Below are 15,897 nucleotides of genomic sequence, written 5' to 3'. Positions count from 1 at the left end.
GTGTTGATCCATTCTGCGTGTACAATGTTTTTGGTAAAGGTGAGATCCGGACATGTATCCCGGGTCACGGAATTACCCAGCCGCGTTGGATATGCAGGGTCAGTGTGAAGAGTCAGGCCCAGCGTGGACGCGAGTTCCGCTAGCTTGCGTCCCCGTTTCTCTTCACGCACGTATCCCCATAGTGTACTGTGGGCGTTGAAATCGCCCACAATCACTAGGGGGTCCCTGCCTGCAGCCTTTAGAGCGCGGCTAAAGAGTGCTGCGAATGTTACATTTTTGAGTTTGGGGGAACAGTATATGTTGAGTACGTGGAGTGGTGCATCTTGTTTCTTGAGCGGAAGAAGTGTCACCATCGCATAGGAATATTCTGTGTAGAATTCCAAGTCAACTAGATTAGCCGTATAATTTTTATGCACGCAGACGCAGGAAGAGGGGTCCTGCTGAAAGGGGATGTAATTTGTGAGGGTGACGCCACTCCCTGGCTCCTGGAGGGCAACCACCGCGGGAAGAGAATCGAAAGTTGAAAGGTAAAGTCGGGGATCCACCCTCTTTGCGCGAGAACGGAAGCCCCGACAGTTCCACTGAACAATTTGGACGGGGGTGGCCGAATTGGTTCTTGGGGAGCGCCTGATCTTAGGGCTGCTCGCCATGGTCATTTAGATTGAGGAGGGGTTGTACTGACACTGCTCCGGAGCCAACACTCGCAGGAAGGGGGGTATTCTCCATACCAGAGAGTGAGCAGTTGTCGTCGTCGGCTACCTCGGGGGTGCGTCTAGAAGTTTTGTGAGGGCGGCCGGGTAAGAGATCGCCGGGCCTGCGCGAGGAGCGCAAGGAATTCGCAATTTGTTGGGCAATCATCGCGGGGATTGTCTCTTGCAGTTTGGAGATGGCGTTTACCATCATTGAAATTTGATTTTCTATAGCGGCAAATCGGGCCTCTGTGGCCCCGAGGCGGGCCTCGAATGCGGCCACCAAACTTGTTACCGCATTCGGTACCACGAGCTCACTCTCCATTACCTCAGCCGCGGGAGGCGAGGGGGGAGAAGAAGACTGGTTGATTTTAGATTCCAATTCGTTAATTTTCTTTAGCAGCATCTCATTTTGGGCCCTGAGTGCTGCTATTTGATCTTGCTCGGCGCTATGCGCCCTTGGAAAGGCCATGTCAACTCCTCCCATGTTAGCATTGTATGTCTGCAGAATGTGGGGCCTCGGGACATCTATGTGCCTTTTTTGTTTGGCGCACCACCGCCGACAAGTGTCTTCTGGTTCTTTTGCATGCAATGATGACATGAGTGTCACGGGTTTGTTGTCATACCATCTGACAACCATCTGTTTGTCATCGTTCCGCACCCACATCTCTGATGTGCCTCGCCCTTGCACTTTAAGCTGCGATTCAGAGGAAAGCTTGACGTTCTTTGGCACACGGTTATTCATAACTGTACCAGTCCCTGCAATCTCCTTCTCGACCATCTTGTCTAGGAGCCCCGGAGAAGTAAAATACCTGTCGAAAAAGAGCTTCGTCCTTTTCGTCAGGCTTTGCGTCAGCCTCAACACGGCAGATTCACCAATGCCAGAGCTCCCGGGATGCAGAAGTGACTTTTTCCCTTGATATATCTCGAAATCAAGAATGAGGCCGGATGGGCTGGCTAAAACAAAGTTCTTTAACCCTTCTGGATTGGGTTTTCTGGGAACAAATTGCTTCAGTTGGGTACGCCCACTGAAAGGAATCATTTGCTCATCAATACTAACAAGCTCTTCACGGGGAAGACGATGACAACCTTTCAGCACCTCCACAACTAGTGGCCGTATCCTCCATAGCCTGTCCTGCGCTTTAACATCGTCATCTACCTGGAGGGCATTCACAACTTTTAGACGCGACCTTAGTGTGAAATAACGCTCCCTTGTCATGTTGTTTCCCACTAAAGGCACTCTCGTTCGCTTTGCCCAGTACATTCTGATCTGAGGGTAGCCTAGACAGGACATGGTGATTGAAATGGCAAAAAATGTTTTCAGCTCGCTGGGTGTTGTGCCAAGGCTTTTTCCTGTCTCGGCCACATGAGCAGTGTTCATAGCTGTTCCTATCATTTCCCACACTTCATCCGAAATGTACTGCTGAAAGTACTCGAATGGTCTCCAAAAGGCTCGCTCTCCAACTTTGTGTGAGGTGACACTGAAGTCTGGCATCCACGCTTGGGGCGATCTGGAAGTGAATTGTACTATTTTACTAATACAGCAAAATCGCCCCACAAAATATTAAAAACTACAACCACAGACGAAGCCCCTAACGTGCTCCGTAAAAGCGTTTCATGAACCGAAGCAAAGGAAAGATCCGGTTTCAAAGTTTAACTACATTCCAGTCTTAGACCTGGCATAGTGAGCCTCACCTGTCACTGATTTTCCAAAGCACAGCCCTCTTTGGAGGAGCAGCTGCAGTCTGCACTGGTTCGTCGTCACTGCTGTCTTGATCCGGTTCAAAATCTTCTGGATGAGACGAAACAGCAACGTCTTCTGGAGCTTCCTCATCACTGTCGGACAGATCCAGGTCGGACGATTGCCCGGCCGCAATTCGTTCAAGTACTCGCTCGGCAGTTGCATCACTGACTCGTGGTCGATTTCCTGTAATACTTGCAATCATAGCGCCTTCATGAGAAAAAAAGGAGACATCAAAAACAGGCATAAGGAGAAGAGAATGAAAACACGCCAGAAGAAACGAATGGGCAAAATAATGTGGGCTCGGTCCTGTTGTCCAACATGTTGGACATCACAATCTCATGCACCTGTGCAAACAACCGATGCGGTTCTACCCTTGTGTTTGCAAACAGCGCATCCTTGGAACATTAAAGCACAACATCTGCGTGTGAAACCCGAAAGAAACCACCGTGAAAATAGCGAAATGATACTTACTCGTACGCACGCTGCCGTGAAACGCTGTGCTGCTGAAGGCTGCCATCTTGACTACATCCCACAAGGACTGCTCTTGGCCAATGTTGATACCGCGCCGCTGTTGGCGCCACTAGATGTCTATTTTTTTGGACAGGCGGTTTTGTGGCCGACAGAACAGCCGTATTTTCTGCCGACGCAAAAAACCTTTGCCCAATATATTGGACAAAATCTCCATAGCCGGGTCTCAGGAGGATATTAGACAGGCCCTTTCCAATCTCAATGATTGATATCGCTGAGCAGGTTTTCGAAGTTTGCTGCCTCTTAAGCAATTTCAGGCTACCATTGATAAGAGAGACAGATTGATATGGGCACGAGTTGTCTGTTTGCTGAAGGAGGGCATTTTGAAATATGAAGGATATGATCGGCTAGAGCTGACAAAGGAACAAGGGAGGTGGAAGCCTCGGGCTGCTTACCAAAGTTTCGACATGATGACTTGCCTCTTGTCAAAACGTTGGCAAGCACCCTGAAGTTTTCTCCTCGGTTGTTGACTTTGCGAGTGTCAAGAAGCTTTCTGCCTGCCCTCTCTCTACCACTGATCTGACAAAGTTAGGGAACAATGCTTTGGTAGCTGCAGGTGATGCAACAATAGAAATTTGTCTGCTGTTGGAATGCAGCATGCTTTCTGCCAGTTTGGCTGAAATTGATACAACCGGGGATACCGTTACGGTAAAATTTTTTTCAATCTACCTTGCATTTATACGCATACTGTAATCACCGTTGTGCTGCATGATGTTACGTTCGAGAACCCTTATGCTGTTGAAATTAATCTCAAGCTTTTCAATACATCTCGCAGCTATACGCCGCTTCAAACAACACATACCATACTTTCAGTCTTAAAATGTAATATAACAAGCAGTATGCCTTTGCTACACTGTTCCTGACTATATTTGGGAACAAAAAAATTGTAGGACGCCTAAGCTTGGCCTTTAATTGTGGAATGCGACAGCATGTTGCAGCGCTGCCAGGGAATTACTTTTGTATGCACCAGTACACAAAGACTTTTCACGAAGTCAGACCACAACGCATTCACTACGTCCCCTTTTATTCAGTTCGAACCAATGAGCCTACGTAGTGTTCTGTGCGTGCTCGCCTCACACTCTGAAAGACCTGGATTCGATTCCTCGTATCTCCACAATTTCTTTTTTATTTGGAAGTTATCGTGTTGCAAAGCTGACACCGGCTGTTCTGCGACACGAGCTCCTTAACACTGCCGCATTAACCTGCCAGCTTCTTTCATCAAAACACGCATATAAAGTGCTCAAAACATTAAGTTTTGTTATTTATTTACAAAACTGCTGGTCTCCACTTAGACCAAAGCATGTGGGGAGTCAGTACAGTAGGAAGTTCAGAATAATTAGATGCGTCACAAACATTGAAATAAAGTGAACTACCCAATATTTTACAGCTAGAAGTTTCCAGGTTAGCAGAAAATGTAAAAGGTCAGAACAGTTGAAAATGAAGGCTGGAGTGAAGGCTCGAGTTCGAAAAGTATGCTTGGACATACGCTTGTGCCACGATTGTGAGGAGACATTTTGACAGTTCTATATTGCAACTCTTGAGACTGAAAAATAAAAAAACACAAGATGAAATTCTTGTGCTCTAGATGAGAATGATGATAGTTAGTCTGGTGTGCTACTTTAATTTCTTTATTTTTATGCGCAGACCTCCAAGAGGTGTGCACACGTAATACCCCTGTCTGAATTTGCTGTGCGACACATACGTGCCGGACGTGTACAGCCGTCCAAGCTTTTTGACTCTCCTTGTCAGAATCTCTGGTATCAGTGCATGCTTGCTGAAGTGCAGGAGTCCTGGCAGTTGCTCCCGATTCCAGAATTCTTCATTAAACTGTATTCTCTCTACATAGAGGTATGGCGGGTCTTCTGGCGTGTCTACCTCGGTCCAGATGACAAGGTCGCACCAGTTATGGCCCGTAACTGCCATCTGGCCTTGAATTTGGTAAAAATAGGCATGGTCCCGCTTCAGCTCCACACCGTCTTCAGTTAGCCTGCAGCAGAAGTGTTTGTCTAGGCAGGCTTCTTCGCATGCCATACCTTTTTTGGAGAAGGGGCATTTAACCTCAAGTAGGCCTTCTTCTCCATCTAAAACAACAATCCTGTCTGGTGAGGCAGCTATGAAGGGGTACTGGTTATGGACATGAAGGCCAGTTTCCTGCACTGCTACACTCAAATCTTTAGCGTGCTGCAGCTTTACATAGGCTTCTACAGCATCTGCCTCGTGCTCTCTGCCATATGCAATCGCTTCAGACGTGGCTCTATTACAAGGGTACAGTAGTTCCTTTAGTAAACCATCTGGCTTGGTACAACGGCAGATCCTTTTAAAGAGTGATGCTGTTAGCCGGCCAACCCGAGCTGCATGCCACTTGTTGGCAGCTTGGGCGACCGTTTCTTCGCATATATCATGCCTCTCTTCTCGGCTTAGTGGCTTGAGTGTCTGCATATATGACTGCACCTCAGTCGCTGAAGGCTCGCTCCAGAGGTCGTCGGTGTCTTCTATAGCCTTTTTGTTGCATGGTGGCCTTGTCTTGGCTTTGTTGGTGGGACACAAGTACCGGAGCGCTTGCAGGTCTGGACAGGCGGATGCTAGTTTTTTTCTGAGTGACTCAATGTCGTGTGGAGTAGGGAGTGGTGTAATGGGGCAGGGGTCATAATCGCGCTTCCGTTTCCCACGTGGAGGCTTGTTGACACAGTACTTTTGGCATTTGATTTCGACCAAGGGCTTCCTTCGAGCTGCCTTTTTTGCTGCAAATGAAGGAAAAATAGGCTGCTTCAGTTGTGCAACCAAATTAATTATAAACATGGCTGTTCAATACATGAGAAATTTGAGTTTATTGTGTCTGCTATGTTTTTTATTGAGTAAACAATGTAACACTGTTGAATAAATTGCCATGACTGTATAAATAATCATGCAACTGTGCAGTTGTACATTTTGTGAAGGAAACAATGACATGTGAACTCATGAAACAATGTGTTTTGTAGCAGTGGTCTATTGGTTTCAGCATCCACCTTATATACGGAACACCTTGGGGTTCAATCTCCAATGTTGCCATTCGTGCATGAATGAGACCAAGTTACCCCCCCCCCCCCCTTTTCTGGTGCTTAGTTTCTCTGAGGTGAAATGCATCTAAAACTGGTCTTTGACCCTATATTGAGTTAACCAGTTTATGTGCACAGTTTAGCCAAGCTGCCCTTGTGCCATTGATATTTATCGTGATCATAATATGCATGCACTAAGAATTCTATAGCTACGAACCTAGTTGAAACACAAGGCTCTTAGTGTACAGCAAGAACGGCAACGTAGCATTATTGGAGATGTGAGTAGGTTGAACGTGTGCTATACCTTCAGCAGGGACTATCCACTTGCAAAGTACATTTGTGCAAGACGGTGCATCTTCTGCCCTCGCAGCAGCACTGAACAGCAGCCCTGCCACATGTTGGCAGGTTTCGCTGAGTCTACAAGAGCAAAGAAACGCAATATTCACTGTTGCGCACAAAATCTCAGGCCAGCCATGTAACTGCAACGCGTTTCTATCTAAATTAAGCACGCGTTTTGCAACAGCGAGACTTGCACGTAATAAACGCCGCGACAAGATACAAGGCGCAAAAGACGCAGCCGTTGATGAGGCCAGTAATGCGCGCATCCAGCACGTTTCGAAAGTGGTGCTCCTGCTATATTTCGTGCTTGCTGCCAAGTGCACACAGCGCGGTTGTCCCAGAAGAGTTTTGCCATCAACGCACGCGCGTATTGGGTAAACACCGCATGAGATATACTAGTATAAACACTGACCATAGATGCTACAATGTCAAGCTCTGCTATCTGAACAGCGGGAGCACGGGAGAGCGCAACGGCGCAACCTCGCGTATACATCCGCGCATGCTCTCCTGCGGCCCGTTAGCGCGCAACGGGCAGTATCAGCACGAGCAGTATATGAGATAGTACAACGGGTCGTTTACTAATCAGTAAAGTGCGCCCAGGGCAAAAGGTGCTGTACAGAGTTAGCAAAAACTCCTGCCTTATAAAGAAAGCGTAAACATAAACATCTGTGCGCGTTAGAACTGCACCCCATTATACTGTTAAACTCGCTCGCGCATAGGCGCACATTCATGCACATTTTCATTAAGTCATTTGGCGTTCCGCACTAGAGAGACACACGTTTATAAACAAAATATCTCACCCAGCAACACAATCGCAGTGCGCTCCAACGATGTGGCCCGTACCAACGACGAACCATGTCGTTGTCACGTAAACACCGGTCTTCATAGACGGTGCGCACGCTGCTCTCATCAGACCTAGTTCATCGTCAGCTGTTTCAAGGTTCACTTTCAAGTTTTTTACGTAACCTTCCTCCTTGAAGGACCAGCCGCGATGAGCCTGGCGAACATTTGAGGTAGCAGAGTGCAGGTACTGCCACACGTGCTCGTTTCTCACGCTACAACGCGAAAAATCTTCGCTCCACCCCGTTTCTTGGAACGGAAATGGGATGTTTTCCTCTTCTATCATCGTCTTTGGCTGGCAAACGCACGTTTCCGGCAAATAAACGGCACTAAAACAACAAAACAAGTGCACGCCAGCTGCCGAACGCTGCCTCTCACATGCTCGCTCAAAGAACCGCTTTCCAACCAAAAGTGCCGGTGGAGCTTCCCCGTTTGCACGACAGGTACAGGGGGCGCTCGCTTTTCCGCAAATGGTCCATTCCACCAGGCCAGGTGTTGGCGACGGCGTTAGGCTTAATGACGGCGCCGACGTGGTCGGTCGAAAAACGGCCGTAAATTTAGAGAAAATCGGCCTACCTGGACGAATTCGGAGTCCAGGTGTTCCGCTTCGTTTTCCGGCTCGTTTGACGCCAGTTTTGCCGGGGTAGAATGATTTGGGACGTGGCCCCAGCCGAAAATCGGCGGAGCCGAAGAGACACACGTCTGCTCACGTCGCGCGCTCGCAGCGCCCCCACGATGTGTGGCGGAATCCACCAATCGGGTGGCTCGATTTAGTCACGTGCGCTCAGCAGCGAATCAGACCCCGCGTTTTTTTCCTTGTTTGTGGTGCTTTTTCTTGGTGGCCACTGAGGGCATGCAAGCAGCAGTGGCGGGAAATTGAAGCCTAGAGAGCGCTCTTTCAAACGAGCCCAACATGGCCGCGATCGGTACAGTGGAACGGCGACTCCACACGATGAAAAATGTGCCGAGTTTTTCGTCTGCTCATGCACAAATTCAGACCGCGCGGTGGTCTAAACTCAATATTATGCTGAAACTACTGACTTCTGGAAGAAGAGAATTGGTGAACTTGGAGAATAATAGCTGCAAATTCCGAAAATGCTATGTTCAGTAAATCTTTTTTTTTGGTCATCTTTTGGTCTCAAAGACCCGTGTCCCCCCTTAAGGTGGAAATGTTTTCCACGCGCTGCCCAATACAATAGTACAGTCACCGACCGATTTTTTGGACTCGAAGGGTCCCGGAAAATGATCCGAATAATCGAACAGCCCGAAAAGTCCGTGAAGTACAAAAAAACCACTTTATTGAGATGAAATCGGCTTAAAAATGTCACTGATTTTACCTCTCGACAAATTTCTCTTGCTGGCGATGATTTGCGCCTGTATTTGCGCCAAAGTTGTGCTTTCACTGTACATGCTAGACAGCAAGGTCACCGCATTTAGTTGGAATACTTCCCACGCTTCTTTGACGGACCCGGCGGGGCCATGTTGTCCACAACCCGAGTGTGCACCGCACCGCTCGTCAAACGCACGCAAAGATAAGGCACTTTTCGTTCAAAGCGGCGGAACCGCCGGACGCTATCACAAAACGGCGAACGGATGTAACTTCGTGAAGACTGAGTGCCACTCGGTCGACGCGGTCAGAGGAACCCAAGTGACGAAACGACGAGTGACAAACGTATGAGACCTGCCGCGGTGGCTCAGTGGTTAGGGTGCTCGGCTACTGATCTGGAGTACCTGGGTTGGGTCCCGACCGCGGTGGCCGCGTTTCGATGGAGGCGAAACGCTAAGGCGCCCGTGTGCTGTGCGATGTTAAAGATCACCAGGTGGTCGAAATTATTCCAGAGCCCTCCAGTACGGCACCTCTTTCTTCCTTCCTTCTCTCAGTCCCTCCTTTATTCCTTCCGGCCGAGATGCGAGATAGCTCCTGCATTATTTACTTCCCCCAACAACCAATTTTCAACATATGGGGCAAGCAATAACTGCCCACGACAACGTCGGCGACAAAAACAAGTTTACGGCGATGGCAATCCGGCTGCCACCTCAAAGTGTTAGAGATCGCAGGGACCTCTACTGGCAACAATGAGGTACCGAAAGTATGTCAAGACAATCCAACTGCAGCTTAAATCTACCTCAATCCAAGATGGCACCTATTGCGCCGGCAAAAAGCCGATAAGATAGCCGATTTTGGCCCGCAGGCGACTGAAATTAGTCCGAAAAATCGAACGTTCGGACTTTTGATGGTCGTAGTATCCATCGCGAATACGTATGTGCTTCTATAGGATGAGTGGCGGCGCCTCATCGAGGTCCGAAATATCCTACAAGTCTGAATTATTGGAGTCCGAATTACCCGTCGGCTACTGTAGTTCCAAAACTAGAGGTCAAAAAGCAAGCCATGAGCAGTTAGGAACAGAAGAAAGCAGGGTTTGGTTTGGTATGACATAAGCAAAACAAAACTACAGAAAACAAAACACCTCGTGTTTGTTTTTGTACAAAGAAAAAAGTACAGTCGCACCGCACCCATTTATAATGGCCGCAGATATAACGGGGTGGTGCTCCCGTCAAAATATACATTAGGGCAATGGTAATGCATATCGGTGTCACGGATCTCTCCGGAGAACACTCGGACCGAAAGAATGGACTAGGCGACGGGTGTACCCACACAAACGCACATTTAATACACCCTACGTGGCACACTCACTAGAACACAAAACTAACAAAAATAACACAAAACACAAAGACTATAAATACACACGACCCGGGCACACTGCTACTAGCGTCTACTACTAGTGTTCTACTATTAGCGGTCGGCGTTTGTGCTCACGGTTGGTTCGGTGTGGCTGCGGCGTTGTATGGATCCAGTAGGCGGCGTCGAGGCGGCGTTCGCCGCGCTTGGGCTGGCGTCGCTGGCGGCGTTCGACGCGCTTGGGCTGGCGTCGCTGGCGGCGTCGTACAAGCTCCCGGTCCAAGCGCCCGTGGAGGCGATGCCGGTGTTGTTGGCGTTCGGGGCACCACTCGGATGGGTGGCAACAGCGCTGGAGACACCCCTGGCCGTAGCAGGTGGTAGCGTCCTCTGCTGACTCCCCGGAACGAGCTCAGGCACGGCAGGAATTCCACGATGCGGAGTCGTAGAACGCGAGCTCACTGGAGCAGTATCTGGCGTCGCTCTCTTCCAGCCAATGTGTCCCTGACCCGCCGGAGCCTCCGCTTCTCTTCTGTTCCCCCTGCAGGCCTCGCTCTCACTCGCCCTTTTATAGCCTTGGTGTTAGTCCACGTATGTATGCCTTGTCGTCGTCTTCTTCTCTTCTCCACCAATCATCTCTCTCCACCTCACCGAATGCTTCTCCACCTCTTCTTCTTCCTCTTCTTTATTCTTCGTCGTCTTCTTCACACCTTTTTTCTTTAAAATTTAATTTAGGCTCCTTAATATATGTGACAAGGGCCCCCTCTCTCAAGAGTTTTTCCATGAAAAACTGCTCACGTCATCCTCATCTTCAAACCATCCAGCCAGCCGACTGACTATCTTCTGTGGCGATTCTGGACTCAGCACACACCACACCGCAGAGGTCCACCACGCACCAAACGCACACCACTAACACAGCACACCAAATTGCGTTTTCAGAACACTAACACACCACTGCCGTTGTCCGTACAGAGACTTTAATAAACATGTTCGTGTCCACAACACACTCCCTTGTATAATCACATAATACCAACAATAGCAACAACAACAAGGTAAATCCCAGAGATACATTAACACAGCAACAACAAGATATATCCCAGAGACACCCAGAGCTGACCAGTTAGCTCTATCTCTATACAAGCCTAATTTGTAACATATGACCTCAGTTTGGCTTGGCCCATCCCAAAACACCTCCCCCTTGATTAGGAGTAGAGCTGTAATCCTCTGTCTGCATTCAAATTGGGCTTCTTCAGTACCTGATCTCCTCCTGCTTTTTATTCCCACTGAACGTGGACCCCTCGGCAGCATCACCTGTCTCCTCGGCCACTACCGAACAAGTTGCTCTGGGGGCGTACCGCTGTACCGGACCTCGTTCTTCTTATTTCTTCAACATACTAACATGGAAAACCCTCTTAGTGCCATCTATCACTACCTCATAATCCATGTCCTTTTTCTTCCGCGTCACAAGGTACGGGCCCTTCCACTGCATCAGTAACTTATTATGATCCATGGGTAGCAACACAAGAACCCTGTCGCCCGGATTCAGATTTCTGTGAATGGCTTTCTTTTCATAACATCCCTTGTGGTGTTCACGCGCCTTTTCCAGGCTTTGATGTGCAAGCCTGCATGTTTCCTTCAATCTATCCCGCAACTCAAATATGTATGTGTAAGTTGTCTTGAGATCCGATGCAATCTCTTTAATAGCCCAAAGCTCCTTGAGTATTGCAAGTGGACTTCTAACGGTTCTCCCATACAACATCTCGAAGGGCGAGAAACCAAGACTCGTTTGCGGTACTTCGCGGTAAGCGAACAAAAGAGCTGGTAGATATCTATCCCAATCAGTAGGTCTCTCCTGGCACATTTTCTTGATAATATTTTTGAGGGCGCCATTGAACCGCTCTACAAGCCCATTACACATGGGATGGTAAGGCGTCGTCAGTAACTGCCTCACTGACAAAAGGCAGTTAACCTCCTTCATTAGCTCCGATGTGAAGTTCGAGCCCCGGTCACTCAAAATTTCTCTCGGGAACCCATAACGCGAAAACATTTCCACAAGACCCTCCGCTACTTGGATACTGTCCATAGTTCTTAATGGAATAGCGTCAGGATAACGAGTGGCCACGTCAACGAGAGTAAGCACATATCTATTGCCTTTGGCGGATACTGGAGAGATTGGCCCCACAATGTCAACCGCCACTCGCTGAAACGTAGGTCGATGGCTGGCATCTTGCCCAGAGGTACGGGACCAACTCTTCGATTCGGAACTGTGCTCTGGCACACGTCACATGAGCGAACAAAGCGCTTAACGTCACTCTGAACACCCGGCCAAAAGAACTCCTCGGTGATCCTAGACACCGTTTTTTGAACACCCTGGTTTCCGCCCATAATGGCGTCATGTCCTAAGCGTAGCACGGTCTCTCGCATATCTCTTGGTAACACCAGCTGTTGGATGTGCCTTTCTGAACTAAATATGCACTCCCTGTGCAGAAGACCATTTACCAACTGGTATTCGAAGGCCGTGCGACTTTCTTTTCACTTTTTCCCCGACTCTTTCGAAGCAGGTCGTCAGGCTCGGGTCTTCTTTTTGCCTAATTGCAATTTCGCCCGGTGTTACGCTCAGGCACATCATAACAGGAGTAGAGAGCGGACGCTGCGTTGCTCGGTCTGTCGCTTGAGCTCTTGTCTCCACTGCCGACGAGAAACTGAGTGCACCCGTCTGAGCTGTCGCAGGCCTTTCCTCCTTTGAATGTTCTTCAACGCCGAGCATCCTCCACTCGGGATCGGGGTCTTCGACACCTCTTGCACCCGTAATGTTCCCCAAGATAAGATCGTAAATGGGTTGGTCTACGCATTTTGCCACTACCTGCCCCGTATAATATGGCATGGACACTAGAATCCTAGCTTCAGGAAGGTACCTCACTGTGCTATCTACAAGAGTTACGGCCGACGCTTTCCCTGTAAGATCCTTGTCCTTCACCAGGCTTCTCCGAACCAAGACTGTGTTGGCTCCGTTGTCTCTAAGCACCAATATGGGACGGTCTCCTATTTGCCCAACCACCACTGGCATTGCTGCTTTCGACTTGGGTGTTCCACTCACTGCCTCATTGTCCAGCGGCGTTTGCTCTCCTTTTCAGCTGTGGAACATCGGGTGGCGTGATAAGTTCTACCCTAGAGTCGACAACGCATGCAGCTCGGTCCTGCGTTCTGTATCGGCACTCATCCAGAGTATGACCCCTCCTCTTAGAACCTTGACAAACAACCTTTGTTTTTTGGGCAGCACTACTAGTCCGATAGTCAGCTGCACGGTGTCCCACCTTGCTGCACAGAAAACACCTTACTGGCGCCTTAGATGCACTACCATATGATCTTGGTCTTGCCGCATCTGTCTCTAAGGTCTTTTGGGTTTCCTCCTTTGCCTTACTCAAATTTCTTAACCCTTGAGCCTCGAGGAATTGGTCTGCAGTGTAGGCGAACTCTTCCAGCGAACACAACTTTCTTTCAGGAATAGCGCCAGCTTTGAGCTGCAACACGCTAAAAATTGCTCTGTGACCAGATTGTCACGCACACCTTCAAAACTCTTTTCTGTGTTTGACATATGAAGCCTCCTATGAAAATAGTTGGCCAGCCTGCAGGAAAACTGCTTCGCGGTTTCCGAATCCTCAGGTTTCGTGGTTCGAAATCCCTCACGAAATCCCTCTGCCGTAAGCCTGAATCATTCGAGGAGTGCCTTCTGACTTTCTCGTAGTCCATGTAATCAGCAGCGGGCATCCTTCCAAACACATTCAGCGCCTCTCTGACTAAACACATGCTCAATGCCGTGGCCCATTCACGGCGCTCCCAGCCTTGCCCCAAAGCTATCCGCTTGAATCGTTGCAGATATGCGTCCAGATCATCTCTTTTGTCATCGAAAGGAGCCATCAGCTTCCTTGGACAAACTCTGGCCGGTCTAGGAGATTCTGTACTTGGTAAGGAACGCTGATCATTGTCCATGATCTCCTCATATCCTCCCGCGACATGCGCATGTTTCCACAAAATAAACTCCTTCTCCCGTTCTATCCTTCATTTCTCCTGTTCTTCTGCCTCGCGAGCTCTTTTCTCTTCTCGCTCTTCCGCCTCGCGAGCTCTTCTCTCTGCCTCGCGAGCTCTTTTCGCCTCGCATTCTTCTGCTTCACGAGCGTCTGCGCGTGCTTGCGCCCTTTCCTCTCTCTGCCTTTTTTGCCTCTTCTTTCTCCTCGTCACAGAGACGCATCGCCTCTTCCTTGCTTAACCCTAGCTTGAGCGCCAGCTCTAAGGTTTTTGCCAAGTCCATACTTTCTGCCGTCGAGAGATCGGAAAAATCCGAGACAAAGCAAAAAAGAAAAAAGCAAATGAATCCTGGCACAGGCTCGCCACTTATCTTTGCCACGGATCTCTCCGGAGAACACTCGGACCGAGAGAATGGACTAGTCGACGGGTGTACCCCCACAAACGCACATTTAATACACTCTACGTGGCACACACACTAGAACACAAAACTAACAAAAATAACACAAGACACAAAGACTATAAATACACACGACCCGGGCACACTGCTACTAGCGTCTACTACTAGTGTTCTACTATTAGCGGTCGGCGTTTGTGCTCACGGTTGGTTCGGTGTGGCTGCGGCGTTGTATGGATCCAGTAGGCGGCGTCGAGGCGGCGTTCGCCGTGCTTGGGCTGGCGTCGCTGGCGGCGTCGTACAAGCTCCCGGTCCAAGCGCCCGTGGAGGTGATGCCGGTGTTGTTGGCGTTGGGGGCACCACCCGGATGGGTGGCAACAGCGCTGGAGACACCCCTGGCCGTAGCAGGTGGTAGCGTCCTCTGTTGACTCCCCGGAACGGGCTCAGGCACGGCAGGAAGTCCACGATGCGGAGTCGTAGAACGCGAGCTCACTGGAGCAGTATCTGGCGTCGCTCTCTTCCAGCCAATGTGTCCCTGACCCGCCGGAGCCTCCGCTTCTCTGCTGTTCCCCCCCAGGCCTCGCTCTCACGCGCCCTTTTATAGCCTCGGTGTTAGTCCACGTATACCTTGTCGTCGTCTTCTTCTCTTCGCCACCAATCATCTCTCTCCACCTCAACGAATGCTTCTTCTTCCTCTTCTTTATTCTTTGGTTAATTTGCGTCGTCGTCTTCACACCTTTTTCCTTTAAAATTTAATTTAGGCTTCTTAATATATGTGACAATCGGATACAACAAACAACTGTGGCCACTCCAGTCAATTATAGCAAACGAGGAGGTACCATTAACTTGCCCTTCCCTCATGTACAGACCGCAGTGTCTCATCCCCCCGAGACCATCCCGGAACAAATGTGGAGACAAAAAAGCACTAAAAAAAAGGCAGCACTGAAACTAGATAACTGCCAGCCAAGCATGTGCCAAAGGCCTACAAGGTTGATAATTGTCTGCATGTGTGCCGGCTGGGCAAAGTGTTTACAGCAGAAGGATAAGAGCTATGGGTATGAGTCAGGGGCAGCTTCATAAGCAACCTTTTGTGCCTAGTCGGGGCCAACCAGTTCCACTGTTATGAAAGTCTGAATAGCATGGTAGTCCTGCTGGTCGTGTGGTATGCGTCGCGTGCAGAGTCTGCTCTCCACCTCTTTGTGCTGCTACCATGCGCATGCAGCGTGCTGACAGCAGCCTGTACAGCTGATATGTTCTGAAAGCATGCACGCCGCACTACCTTTGTCACTGCATGAGCCCAGGAACGATAGATGACACTGTGGAAAACCCACGTGATTAGAGACATGGGGATTTGTCATCGTCGACACTGGCACCGTCCTCAGTGCACTGCACGTAATCCAAGGGCGTGGCAGTAGCTGGGCCTCCAAAGTCACAGGCAGCATCAGCACCAGGGGATGGGAGGATGAATGGCAACGCGCTGGGAGTGGCTCGCACGCATCGTGGGCTTGCTGGATGCAAGCGGCATGGCTTCCGACCAGCCGCAAGGCTAGCCAGAGGCACAGCAAGGACTGCAGGACAGCTGGGGCTGTCAACAGGAGGCCACCACGTTGGCTGGACCACGCGGC

General features: G+C 49.5%; 1 protein-coding gene, 1 long non-coding RNA gene and 1 pseudogene across 5 annotated transcripts in view; 1 reads left to right on the top strand and 2 right to left on the bottom strand.

The window, feature by feature from the left end:
• LOC144121923 (uncharacterized) overlaps nucleotides 1-15,897 on the top strand; it is a 116,971-nt gene that overhangs the window by 41,099 nt on the left and 59,975 nt on the right. For 2 of the 3 annotated variants that reach the window (XR_013312737.1, XR_013312739.1), the window contains one exon: nucleotides 13,729-13,817. The exons of the other annotated variant lie outside the window; for it this stretch is intronic. This is a non-coding gene — a long non-coding RNA (uncharacterized LOC144121923). The remainder of the gene's footprint in view (nucleotides 1-13,728; nucleotides 13,818-15,897) is intronic. 3 annotated transcript variants of the gene reach the window in all.
• On the bottom strand, nucleotides 1,710-2,643 carry LOC144119202 (uncharacterized; annotated as a pseudogene). Its single transcript, XR_013312291.1, has 2 exons — nucleotides 2,385-2,643; nucleotides 1,710-2,200 (listed from the first exon to the last, which is right to left on the bottom strand). The product of XR_013312291.1 is annotated as an uncharacterized LOC144119202 (transcript).
• On the bottom strand, nucleotides 3,454-7,508 carry LOC144119201 (uncharacterized). Its single transcript, XM_077651883.1, has 3 exons — nucleotides 7,136-7,508; nucleotides 6,301-6,413; nucleotides 3,454-5,702 (listed from the first exon to the last, which is right to left on the bottom strand). The coding sequence occupies exons 1-3, from the start codon at nucleotides 7,459-7,461 to the stop codon at nucleotides 4,576-4,578; spliced, it is 1,566 nt and encodes a 521-aa protein (XP_077508009.1). The 5' UTR covers nucleotides 7,462-7,508; the 3' UTR covers nucleotides 3,454-4,575.

This window comes from Amblyomma americanum, chromosome 2 (assembly GCF_052857255.1).
Source record: "Amblyomma americanum isolate KBUSLIRL-KWMA chromosome 2, ASM5285725v1, whole genome shotgun sequence".
NCBI lineage: Eukaryota > Metazoa > Arthropoda > Arachnida > Ixodida > Ixodidae > Amblyomma > Amblyomma americanum.
Note: the sequence above shows the minus strand (reverse complement) of the source record. Positions and strands in the feature narration are given on the sequence as shown.